The 13,737-nt window shown below is 40.3% G+C and overlaps 2 protein-coding genes across 2 annotated transcripts in view; both read right to left on the reverse strand.

Annotated features, from left to right (window-relative positions):
- LOC137262150 (uncharacterized) overlaps window positions 1-9,039 on the reverse strand; it is a 34,041-nt gene extending 25,002 nt beyond the window's left edge. Inside the window, exons 1-9 of the mRNA XM_067799932.1 lie at window positions 8,982-9,039; window positions 8,541-8,631; window positions 5,322-5,461; window positions 4,760-4,929; window positions 4,112-4,272; window positions 3,795-3,871; window positions 1,480-1,562; window positions 869-1,079; window positions 291-370 (exon numbers count right to left, since the gene is read on the reverse strand). Of these exons, the coding sequence (XP_067656033.1) occupies window positions 291-370; window positions 869-1,079; window positions 1,480-1,562; window positions 3,795-3,871; window positions 4,112-4,272; window positions 4,760-4,929; window positions 5,322-5,461; window positions 8,541-8,631; window positions 8,982-9,030 (1,062 nt within the window). The 5' untranslated portion in view covers window positions 9,031-9,039. The remainder of the gene's footprint in view (window positions 1-290; window positions 371-868; window positions 1,080-1,479; window positions 1,563-3,794; window positions 3,872-4,111; window positions 4,273-4,759; window positions 4,930-5,321; window positions 5,462-8,540; window positions 8,632-8,981) is intronic.
- A 1,958-nt stretch (window positions 9,040-10,997) lies between these two features.
- The window catches only part of LOC137262155 (uncharacterized), a 28,143-nt gene continuing 25,403 nt past the window's right edge, over window positions 10,998-13,737 (reverse strand). Inside the window, exons 32-35 of the mRNA XM_067799936.1 lie at window positions 13,528-13,651; window positions 12,985-13,081; window positions 11,957-12,064; window positions 10,998-11,071 (exon numbers count right to left, since the gene is read on the reverse strand). Of these exons, the coding sequence (XP_067656037.1) occupies window positions 10,998-11,071; window positions 11,957-12,064; window positions 12,985-13,081; window positions 13,528-13,651 (403 nt within the window). The remainder of the gene's footprint in view (window positions 11,072-11,956; window positions 12,065-12,984; window positions 13,082-13,527; window positions 13,652-13,737) is intronic.

A 13,737-nucleotide genomic window follows, 5' to 3' on the forward strand; every position in this document is an offset into this window, starting at 1 on the left:
ACATCGTTGAGACATTGAGTGGGGGACTGATGGTTAAAACGCTGTTATCATCAGTAAATATGTCTGTAAATATATATGAATATCTCGCTTATGAAACAGTAAGGACACCAGGTGTTAAACGTCAGTCCACACATGATTGTTCTGACACTCGTTGGATATAGGAGGTATTCATACCATGAATTTCCCCAGGGTCGTAGAGAGAGGGGATATCTTTACGTATATTGAGGTCTTCACCCAAGGCACCATTTAACTGCACTCCAGGCTTGGTTCAAGCAGATGTGGATACTTACTGAAATGTCATAAAACTCCTGGATGCCACGCAGGTCAATGAGGACGTCATACATCCATGGACCAATGTCCTTATAGACACCTGTATACATTGTAAACAGTGTAACTATGTGTCGTTCACAATACATTGTTTTACGATAAAGCTAAAATTAAATATAAATACTGCAGAGGGGCTAAAATAATATAATTTATATAATTTATCTAACATCTAAAATAATTCCCTTTATTTGAATATCTATCATGTTTATCCGGATCAGTTGGAAATAGATACAGGCATATCAATTATGCGATCGGATCCACCTTGTTTAGTACGTTTTCCAAATTTTTTAAAATACAAGAAAGACTTTCTGGCAGCTACACATCGAGAAACATTTAATTAGATGCAATTTATTTCATGATTTAGGCTAAAATATTTTTAATAAGTGCATTTTTCAAATTCTGCCCGTGTGATCACTCATGAAATCAAACAAGCCCTGTACAAAGATGATTGTGAAAACTATTGATCAGAAACATCGGAACACGTAACGACAGGTCGAGCTGTAAGATATGCATGGATTTTACATTGGATAAATACTATTACCGTATCCTGAATTTCCGAACACGAGTCTGTAGTTGTCCCCCTGGTGTTGACCGAGGAGGGTGTAGAGCTGCTGCTTGGTGGTGGGTTTGTACCACTGTGACCCCTGCAGGACAATGTGGAGGGGCACCTGCTCCGGGTCAGTCTGTTTCTTAGATGAACAGCGCCCTGTACAGGCCTTCCCTGTCTTCTTGCATATGTTTTTGTCCAGTTCCTAAAAGAAAGCAACTCTCCTTGCACTTCAGGAAATGCTTACCCAACTAAGGAACACAAGTGAGTGAGTTTACGTTTATGCCACACTCAGCAACTTTCCAACTAAATGGTGGTGATCTGAAAAGAACAGGGCCTGGACAAGACAAGCCCGGATTCTACAGAACTGTGATACGATGACAACCATGTCAGTCAGCCATGTCAGACAGCCTGACCACTCGATCCTGTTAGCAGACTCTTATGACAGGCATACGTAACTGAAGATCAATTCTAACTCGGATCTTCACTCACAAAAGTAGTGACCAGAAAGGTTTGTGGTAGTTGGTCATCCAAGGACTGTTTCTCATCCGTATGAGATAAATTGTCTGGATTCGCAGTACGACTAATACGCAACCATATTTTACCTCAATGTCTATGGCACCTCCAGGAAGGTTTGGTGCAGCATCAGCAGCGAAAGACTTCATAGCATCCAGAATTGGTCGGTACCCTGATATAAAAAGTGTTCGTTGTACAATCACTTTAGGAGACAGTCTGGAACCTTAGGAAGGGTATTTTCAGTTCCAAACCAATGTCAATTATCCTACGAGGCATGTCCATTGGGTGTGCAAGATAAAATAATAGGGAAGAGCACATGGACGGTTCATTGGAAATTAAGTAATAAAACAAAGTGTTGTCGCGTGCATCATCATCATCATCATCATCATCATCATCATCATCATCATCTTTGTATTGCGCCAGTATTCAGCTCAGCTGCTCAAAATTGCTTCATTTTCCTCTCGATCACTGGATGGTAATCTCAACGGTACATCGTATTTTCAGTCTCAACTAGCTGGGGATCATGCAACTCGTCCAGCAACTCATCATGGATATCTCCAGCGTATGTGTTCCGATAAATCTCCACAATACCCATAATGCATCTACGGCTAGGTCCGATGAATTTATTTCCTCACTTGACTTTTCAACCAATCAAGTGTCTACGCTGGGAAGTTGAGCGTACTTTCGCTTTTTAAATTATCTAGCCGATTAACCTTGGGAAGGTAATCGATATATTTGTTGACAATGGCTTGCTCGGTTGTAACGGTGGCTTAGCTGACCGGCTACCGTGAGAATGCTGAGCCAGCAACGGGAGGTAGTAACTTCATCGCAGAAGGATAGATGTATCCAGGGTGTAGTGGAGAATTATCGGAACGTACACCCTGGAGATATCGAGGACGGCAGCAACTGGGGCATTCGTCACCACTCGCCCCTTTCCGTAACCTCCAAGAAGACTCGTCCCCACACTCAGTGCTTGTTATGTGCGACAATACGACAAACAAATCAAAACGAGCGTAATGGATGCGGTGGTTTGATAAAATACTGTTTAAAAAATCATAAAAATATATATCATCATTTTGAAAATACAAAGAACGTAGCTAGCAGAATTGTGATGTGTAATGTGAAGCTTTTGATAACAATCAAGCGACTGACGCAGTAATTCAAAGTACACGCACGTTTGTCTGTTGACATTCATAACGTCTCCCATTGGTTCAACTGAGCGTGCTTCTGACCATATTGTGGACTGTTTGTGGTGATTGTACGTGCGCTTCTAACAGTGTTAGGAAACGCCATTAAGCATCGCTATGAGTTTCAGAACATTTATATTTTATCTGCATGTAACTAATCTTTTGTCACTCCCATATTTTTCAATAAGTTCTGTTAAAATTCCACTAGGGGTATGACAGAAAGGCTGCACGAATGTACAGTTTGAGAAATATTTTACGGTCACGTTTGAGTTTCTGCTTTGGGATTTTATGTAGCAGGGACATTTTTAAAAAATTTCATTCGCATATTCAATTAAACAAACCTCATTTGTGATTATGAAGCCCTTTTCAGAAAATTAATTGGAAACATAACGCGAACATCTGGTAATAATTACGTCACAATATGTCTTTAACAAACATGTTTTTCTCCCTCTTTCATTTGTATCAAGGCGGTTTAATCCTTAAAAACAAATAACAAAAACAGAAACAGCAAAACAATTCATGAGTACTTCGTTCATATTAAGTATCATTCAAACATCAAACAGGAATAGAATTATTGTTCCTGTTTAAAATCGTTCTTATGTTTAGGCAACTAAGTTACGTAACTTTCCCATTCTTACTGGTAGCTGTCTGTCGTAAGTTTAGTGAGTGAGTGAGTAAGTGAGTGTAGATTTACGCCGCACTCTGCAATAATCCATCTCTATGGCGGCGGTCTGTAAATAATCGAGTCTGGACCAGACAATCCAGTGATCAACAGCAGGTGCATCGATCAGCGCAACTGGGAATCGATGACATGTGTCAACCAAGTCAGCGAGCCTGACCTCCCGATCCCGCTAGTTGCCTCTTACGACAAACGTAGTCGCCTTTTGTGGCAAGCATGGGTTGCTGAAGACATATTCTACCCCGGACCTTCATGGGTCCTTTCAGTATGACGACGACGATGATGATAATGACGACGATGATGATGATGATGATGATAATGATGAATGTGTGTACATATGTTGTGCAAGGCGATTTGAACACACATTATCACTGCGGTGAATGGATCAGTTTGTACAGTCTTCGTCATACATCCTTAGGGAGAATAAAATTCCCTTTACATTTGAGGGGCACTACGACAAGCATAGGTTGTGGTATGCTCTTGACTGACATTAATGAAGGTGCTCTTGTATGGAAACATGCTGTTGTGTCAAACCAACCTGTGCACCTGCAGATGGAGGTATCGTAGGCGTTCTCAACTTGCTGCATGGTGGGTTTGGGTGTTCTCTTCAAGAGACTGTCCAAAAAAGGAAAGTGGGAACGTTAAACGAATAAACGTGTACACATGTGTTACAAAGTCTGCATTCATTTGTTTGTTCTTTCACGCTGCACGTAGCAATATATGGCGGCAATGTATAAATAATCAAGTCTCGACCATCACGCCATATGCATGAAGAATATCGACGCAAGAAGTTTGCGACTATGCTATGATTATGTATTAGCTATAGCTTTAGTATAGAGCTTGCAGAATTCTTACCCATACATATTCATGACCTGGGCGGAGCTACAGAAGCCACACTGAGAGCCATTGTACTGTGCCAGACGGTCTTGTATCGGGTGCAGGCCATCCCTGGGGTTGCCAAGACCCTCGATGGTTGTCACTTGCATGCCGTCACACGCGTACAGAGGCACCAGACACTAAAGGAAGTCAGATACGATTATGTATGTTTAGACACTGAAGGATTAAAAGTTGTTAGTCATTGCCCGTATAAATAATGATCGTCTTAATAATATTGCACAGACATTCTAATTTCGCAGGTCTCTGCATGCAAAAAAGTTTCGTCTTGTTGTTTGGTTGTTGCCGCACTCAGAAAAATACCAAATATTTGGCGGCGGTATGTAAATAATCCAGATTGGACAGGACAATCCAGTGATCAGTATCATGAGTATCCTTCTCCCCAGTTGGGATACGATGATATGTGTCACCAATTTAACAAGCTTGACAACCCGATCCCGTTAGCGCCGCTTACGACAGACATGGGTTGCTAAAGACTACAGCCATATTAATGAATATTGCTGAGTGCGGCGTAAAACTAAACCCACTCAAACCTGAAGACTAATTTCAACCCGGATCCTTAGAGATCTGGTCTTATCTATTAGGTGTGTTTCAGCATTGAGTTCCTACCGAGTTGACTGTGTAGGTCTGTACAGCCTTTGTGATGGGATCATAAAGCGTGGTAGTGACGAGGCACACACCACATCCTCCCTCCATACACATCACCTTGGTGCCATAGGACACACCCTGGGACCTCATGAACTCATTCAGGGAGAGAGCAGCGGCATACTCGTTGCCAACTGAAATCAGAAAAAGACAGTTCGACTTTATGAACCAAATGTATGCACACAGTAACATGACCAGAAATCATGACCCTAAATCTTTCAATACGATGTTTCAAAAGTTGAGTAAACTGTGTATTGAAAGGTCCGTTGATCTCTTGACTGGAATGTTACAATATTGGTACATTGGTGTAATAGGGTATATTGTTATGCATATATTTGTTAAGATTATTAATCGGTTTGTGTACGGGCCTGAGCAAACACTTCTAGTGTCTGGCAGAGTGAACCCAGGTGGAATCATTAAACCACAATGAAACTGAAAAAGTGAAGACTAACATCGACAAAAACAGAAGGAGGTATGACACTTTTTTCCCGATCCAGGCATATGTTGAGTAAAACAGTGAATGTACCTATGTAGGATGTCCCGTTGATGGTAAAGGTAACAGAGGACTTGAGAGGACCTGTGGCTTTGAACTTGAAGAAGTAGCCACAGTTTTCACAGGTAGAAGCATAGACGCCATTCTTCAGTGCCCCGTTTGTGGGGGCGTGGCTAAACAATAAAAGAGAAAGACGTTGAAACATACTCAGCAGCAAAAGAAACGCAACATAAGACATAATCATGAACGCTTACTTTTATATGAGATTTCTTTCTTATTTTTAATAGAAAATTGCGTTTCTTTTGCTGTTTAGTATAAAGGGTGATTAAAAACAGCCTCCTTTCAAAACGAACCACAGAATAGTGAGTGAGTGAGTGAGTGAGTTTAGTTTTACGCCGCACCCAGCAATATTTCAGCTATATGGCGGCGGTCTGTAAATACTCGAGTCTGGACCAGACAATCCAGTGATCAACAACATGAGCATCGATCTGCGCAATCGGGAACAGATGACATTTGTCAACCAAGTCAACGAACCTGACCACCCGATTCCGTTCGTCGCCTCTTACGACAAGCTGAGTCGCCTTTTATGGCAAGCATGGTTTGCTGAAGGCCTATTCTACCCCGGGACCTTCACGGGTAGAACCACAGAATAAACTTGAACTTTAGACAGTAGTGAATGTAGAATAAGATCATTATTTGTCATATTGGATATGTACGAATAGTTAACAGTGAGAGCACTATGAGTTACAAAGGCCCAATTACTGACTGTCGGTATATATGGACTTATAATTTTTGTCTACAGCTGCACGTAGATAACCCATATATATGACGGTGGTTCCATGATAAACGAGTCTGGACCAAGCAAACCAGTGACTGACATCATGTACATCGACCAACACATTTGAAATATGATTACATACACCAGTCACGTAAGAGCACCGGAGTGGGGCAGCTAAAGTTGTCATCACACACTGTGCCAATGAACGGTTTCGAACCCAGTGCTTTGGCTTAATGAACGAACGCTTTAGCCTCTAGGCCATCCCATCGCTCAAATTTGAATAAAAGTATTTCTGAAACATTCCTCACTTAAATGTCATTATACGATAAAAAGATCATCACGCTCATGTTTCAGCCTTGCAGCTCTGAGGAAAGGTAAATGACAATTTTCCAGACACCTGATACTTACGACACGGAAGATAATCGGCTTATAACATCCCTTATGATCAAATGTCGCATCAGCTGACTATTTATACCTTGTGAGTAAATTGTGTCAGATATAATTATAACTGCACCGACATTAGTGAAAAAGGGATATTTGTCTTGGTTTGGCGAAAATATTATATCATCTTACCATCGTTGAGACATTTTCAAATTAATGAAAACACGTGATTGTATGTTATATTGTAATCTTTCTCTGTACATGTATATCCCTGTCAGGGGCCACGGGTGTCCTTATACAGTAATATTCGTTTATAACGAACTCAGTTTTCAGTTCGTTGTAAGCGAAGTTCGTTCTAAGCGATTCGGGAATGTTCGTGAATATTCGGAAATTACCAAGAATCGTCAGCACGTCATAAGTGAACTTCACTGTTATTTGGCGCGTCGTCATTTGCTGGGTGATAGCAACCAATGAGCTCTATTATTATTATCATCTGGTAATCGGCATCACTTCGATTACATCCATCATGTTAGCTTAAGTCATTCATATAATAACTTATTTGCATTAATATTTGAAATGAACCCGCAAACACACACACATATATAGACATATGGAGAAATTTGCTAGTGCACAGCTGTATTTCTAGGATAGCCCAGTGGGGAGCGAGTCTACCCTGAGAGCTGGAGATCTGTGGTTCGATTACCTGGCTGGGTCATGGTAAACTCATTAAAGGATGATACTTGCTGTTGCCTTGCCTCGGGCTCGGTTTACAGGGATAGCTCAAGACCGAGAATTTTTGTGTTAGTATTCTGTGATATCCATGTTAAACAACGGAATTTGGGCTCGGAATACATACGTCCTTACATGTACAATGAGGCACATCCACAACTCCAAATTACAACCCACAAACTGTAACAACCTCTGTTTTAACTCCTTCAAACAAACAAGTACACGTGCGGGTACGAACGAACGCAAGAAAGCACACGCAGGGGCACCCGCGAGGGCGCATTTTGTTGAATGCAATAAACCCCGTTTCAGATCCCAACAGCGCTATGTTATTTAACGCCACTTTTCACGAGAAGGTCGAAGCTTGCTGAATGAAAAGTACGATATGGAGTAGAAGAATGTAAAACGATTGCACGATGGGAAAATGCAAATAAATGAAAATAACTATCTACGATATGAATCAATACTATCTGAATAATATATGCCAGTTTAATAATACAAATGTAAAATTATCATGCTGCTTCAAATTTAATAAATGCTATAGATAAATGTAGGGTTCATTTTGATGTATTGCTCACAGCATGTCAGAATTAGAGCGAGCTGCTAGGTGAATAGTATGATACTGCTCCAAGTGTGATCAAGAGGAAAATGTTTCCAATATGGTACAGAAATTCTATTGTGATTCCAAAGCAGAAAAACAGTTATAAATGCTCACCAAATACGAAGTAGTAGGAAAGGACTGTCCAAAATGAATATAGTATTACTAAATTTTATTTATATGAATGTATAGCGATATATTTAACAATGCATTATGCTAATTTTGGGGACAATGTATTTTGAACAATAACTTATTGCTACCCATTATGATGGAATTAGATAATGTTGCATGTAAATAGTTGTATAGAAACATGTTTTCTGTTTCATTCAGAAATGATATCATAAGCCTTTTGCATGAATATTCTCAATATTATATCAAGATATATTTTGATGTCGTTTATGAAGACGGAAATATCAATGTTTGTTACAGAAACGTATGTCAAGTAATAAAACTGTTTAATCCCCGTGCATGCCGATATGAGAGTCTACTGCCAGAGAACCGGTTTGATGCCGTTTTACACAAAAAAATGTGGCCGGTTTGACCCGTTGTGTTTTAGGATAACGTCATTGTGTCATGCGGGAACGCGGAAATTAACAGCGAAGGTCTCTAAACTCTACATTGTACTACACACGTTTTGTCAGCAGTATGAAGCAAGTATGTACAGTAAAAAACTTAAAGTAAGGCTCTTACAATGAATGTTGTAAAATCTGCGTCTGCGAAACTAAATTGTCCGTTTTGGACACATTAGAAAATATGTTGAAACACATACCTTGTCCTACACACCGGACACAGTACAAAATTCCCTTGCGACTTCGTCGACATGTCTGCGTCGTATAAACTGTGTGTGCAATGACACTGACCTGTAACGCAATATGTCAGAGTTGTGTCAGTCACCTGATAAGCTTGTGACCTTTGTTGACATAGACTCGTCCATTTCCGGATTAGCTCGAATTACATTGCACAGTCACGCTGTTACGGTTTTTTTGTGTTGATGATAAATAATATGAGTCAAAAGTGTCTATTTTTTATTACATTACATTATATCAACATTTAAATATTATTCAGCAATTACGAAAAATAATAGTTTTGATGTTGGGAATATGTGGGTGTCTGGAGTTCATATATTTCGTATGGATAGTATATGAATTGGGTTTTAATTCACACATGTTAAGGTACAGTTTATAATCAAACAAATGTAGACATTACACACGTGGATATCTTCTCATGGGCAGCTGGTCCTTCAGAGTCATGCTAAACATGTTTCTCGTGATAACAATGAAAGCGGCACGTGATAGTCAGAGTTTCCCGTGCAGAGAGAGCGCGGTGACCCGTTACATAGGGGCTGGAGCGCTCACTAAAGACGGCCGTTACACACATCAGCCGACGTAGAACAGCTGTGAGATAAATAAATAAATAAATGAATGGACGTAATTTGGGCACCAAAGAAAACTAAACATTCTCTGCCGCTGACAGTCTGTATATGTACTTAAATGAGAATCAAACGTGAGATTTTATCTGTAACAGCTCGATAAACCGTAATGAGCAAATGAGCTTGTACTAGTTGAGTGGATATATGCACATAAAAGAGGGGGCAAGGCCCCGAGCTGAAGATGAGACTTGCCTGACAGGACCGCCCGAACACTCTCTGCTGCATATTTATCTTAATCTGTAAAACTTAATGCAAACATAATAACGAAGTTCCCTACAGCAATGTATGCCAACTCTGAAACACCGTTTTCAACGTCATAAATAGCATCCACCGGATTATCGGCATGACAGGTATCCTGCATTTGCCTTAACAGTTAGCTTTCAATGAAATATCACACTACAATAAGAAAATAGATAACACGACAATATATGTTTTCTACAACATTTATTCGTCGATATATGAAAGGGAAATAATCAGTATTCGACATAAGAAGGGTTCAAGTTAGCAGAGGTTTGGTACACAGGCATGACGTTCCTTTTATCGGAAGAACAGAATTAAAGGAAGACAATCAATGAGGTTTACAACTAAAATTTTAACAAAGAACAACGATTCTTCAATAGTTATTCCCTCATTAGCTAATATGAACGCATCGGGGGCTCATTACCTAGAGTAATGTGAACGAATTGTGGGTTCATAAACTACAGTAATATGAACGAAGCGGGAGCTTATCAGTTACAGTAATATGAACGAATCAGGAGTTTATCAGTTACAGACATATGGACGAATCGGGAGTTTATCAGTTACAGACATATGGACGAATCGGGAGTTTATCAGTTACAGTAATGTGAACGAATCCTGGTTCGATTAGTTACGGTAGCATGAGCGAATTATCGATGAATTGCGGGTCCAATCGCTACATTAACATGACGGAATCGTGGATCCACCAGTATTTGTGGGTTCATTAGCAACCGAAAGATGAACGAATCGGGGGTCCATAAACTACAGTAATATCAACGAATCATCAGTTACAGTAATATGAACAAATCGTGAGTCGATTGGTTACAGAAGCATGAGGGGATCGCGGTTTCTCTATAGTAATGTCAATGAACTGTAGGTTCATTAGCTACCGCAATATCAACGAATATGGGGTTTCATAGCTAAAGTGGTATGAACGAATCGAGGGTCAGTTATCTAACAGTAACATGAACGAATCGTGTGTCCATCAACCGTTTTGACTACATTTGATGGACAACTGCAGGTACAGAAAATATGTGAACATATATATATTTGCTCCTTATGTAATACATGAGGACCATGCACAACAAGAAACGAGATAAGACGATATTTAGCTTCCAGGTATGGAAGTCTGCCACCACATGAATATGATATCTGAATGGATGTAAGAAAATACTATCACTTAGAAGTTATTTAAAATATACTAAAGCTGATAACAATGGGTTCTTACATATACACGTACAACCATTTAATGTCAACGTTGCTGAACATAGATGTCACCTTGATACTTCACGGATATATATTTTAGACTTATGTTGAGTTTTCAATTACGTCTTCGTGTAATTCTGCACATGAAATATGAAACTGTATTTTTACATTATATGAAATTAGTTTGTGTTGCTGATCTGTATCATATGGTAGGCACATATGAACTCCACGCCTTTGATCGTGGATGTACCATAGATAAGGTTCTCAGAGTCCTCCCCGTGACTCAGCACTCCTTTTGAGAGCGTCGTGCATCAGATGAATAAGGCCCCGTGGGCTGCTAGTGGGCATATGTAACTATGTCCCATACACAAACTGTGAGTTGTCAAGCTGACATGCCGTCTGAATAGCCTCCACCGTGGCTGGGCCATCTGCAAAGAAAACAGCTGAATGGCATTATAAACTGTGAATGTATTATTATTATCAATTATCGTAGGATATTTATATAGCACACATATCCATGCAACTATTGCTTGATCAAGGTACTGGTATTTGTTTCCTGCGATCATTGGATGTCCGTTTCAGCGTCACATCGCATCATCAATCTCAACTCCCTAGGGAATGTAAAACTATTGCTTCCACTAGGCGAACCGAGTTTTATTGTGTCTCTTTCCTTTCATCCTAACGAGGTACCCAGTGCACAGCTGGGTGGACTGGAACACATAGTGGCATCATTTTGTCCAAGTTTACTGCACGTTGTACACGCAGCTAGGTGTTTGCACGTATTCATGTGGCCACCATCTGGTCACATACCAACGAATTCGTGGGTTCTTTTAAGTGCACCGGGTTGTGTACTGCACACCAGGGCTTATGACAACACGGACAGAGTCTGAACACAACGTTGACTCCGGTTTTGACACCCGGTCACAGGTGGGCTCGACACCGACTCCTCAACCTCGCTGGATCACTAGTCTGGTGTTTTAGCTAGAGGCTGCGAATGATGAGTCGCTGCGAATGGCTTTACGCTGCAATGTCAACTGGCAACATCTAGCCACCAAAGGTGGTGTTGTACCCATGTCCTGAATTGAACACAGGCCTACGATGTGATGGGCAAAAACTTTATCCATTAGGCTACACAACCTCACGTTTTAGGTGCAGGATGACTGTCGTCAGTCCACAGATACTGTGTAGGGATGAACATATCCCTTAAGACTTTCAATATTAGATCAAAGAATGAAAATGTCAACATTATGTGATATATGTATTACGGATTCATAAACAGCTCGCATTACGTTGATAAATGTAATGGTTTATACCCAATGGGAAGAATACGTCCTTTGATATTTCTTTTCTGGCTGCCTCGATGGCGTGTTTCACAGCAAACAAAGCTGATGCAGCCATACACAATGGAGGCTCGCCTACAGCTGAAACAGAACACCTTCATTATGAATGGGGGCAGGCTTCTGTGGTTGTTGTAGTGAAAACGAATAGCCAGGTTTATGCTTGTGAGCTACTGCCATGGTAACATGCACACGTAACATGGTCGTTATTCTTTGATTGTTCGTCATGTCAATACTCCTTCCATGTACCATGAACACTTATTCACATGACCAAGATCTTTTATGGATAAAGCTTCTTTTAATTCTTTGACACACAACGTTTCGTTGTCATTTTAGAGCCCTTCACCAGGTGAACTGACAGTTGATACCTTATCAGTTGATCAGGTACAGTGATCGGAACTATAGCATCAACTTGCAGACCCCTTCTTCAATATTCACACTATGAAATTTACACAGAGCGCCATACGTCCTACGCTCAGTTTCTCTATCGCGGTTTCAAAGTTCAGTCGTAAGATTGTTTTGTAAATGTTTGACTTATTGTGGACTACTCAAGTGAAAACAATGATGTCCAATGCAATTTAATATTTTCACAGTATGATTTTGTATCTTTTACAGTTAAAGAATTGTTTCACCTCTGCATGAGTTCCACCACCGAGGCAGTATCACTATTTTATACTGGTTCATAAACACATGCAGTGGAAATGGCTCAATACGCTCTGCTTAAAGCTTGTATTGCTTGCTTGGATTATTTCTCTTTCATAAACCGACGAATAAATGTTGTAGAAAACATATATTGTCATGCTGTATCCAAAGTATAACGGGCAGGATCATGATGAAATAAATACACCCGATGTATTGATCTCCCACAGAACAGAACATCATTAGATCGCTGATATGATCCCAGGAAGGCTGAACAATGTGTACTTGGAGTAAACTCTGGTATGCATATGGTCAACATTCTTTTGTTGATGTCAGATATGCTAAATACAGAATCTTACATTTACCTTTGGCTCTCAGGACACCACGTGGGTTGGGAGCATTCTTCAGAAACTGGATGCGGAAGTCGATTGGGATGTCCTTTCCCAGCGGAGGCTTGTAGTCCTGTACAACAGACAATTTCAGTCATAATGCCTTACAATGCTATCGCATGTCTTTAAGTGAATCAGTATGGTTTCAAAAGCTGTAAGGGATACAGTTTAACAGTTTTCTCTATTGCAACATAAACAATGATCAAAATGAAAGCTAGCACTGTGAACAAGGAGAATCTGTATCCTTTAAGGGTTGTCGGACTTTCTACTGACATCACGACTGTTGTTGAAAATATGAATGTTACAAACATGGATCAATGTGTGACGCAGTGTTCACCACACATGGCTCAAAGTTGTCTGCTTACATGTAAGGTCATTTAGGGCCATTTTTCTGGTGTGCCGGTATTTATAGGTATTACAATTGTAATTTTCCACGTGTAACGTAACGTGCACTTGTACTAAACGAGTTATTCTTAATTATAATGCTATACTTCAGTCACGTATGACAACCCTCCTCACCCAAGTTCCATCAGTCAGGGCGGTGCCAGTCGTGGGGTCAAAGAGCATTTGTTCGGTCAGCCAGTAGCCCAATCCCATCACAAATCCACCCTCAGCTTGACCGATGTCGATCTCAGGATTCATGCTAAAGCAAGGTGAACAAAAGAGTTATTGAAAATTTGCAAAGCTCGACTATTCACCAATTTACAGAAATTGGTAAATTTACCACAG

Source organism: Haliotis asinina, chromosome 14 (assembly GCF_037392515.1).
Source record: "Haliotis asinina isolate JCU_RB_2024 chromosome 14, JCU_Hal_asi_v2, whole genome shotgun sequence".
NCBI classification, from domain to species: Eukaryota; Metazoa; Mollusca; class Gastropoda; order Lepetellida; family Haliotidae; genus Haliotis; species Haliotis asinina.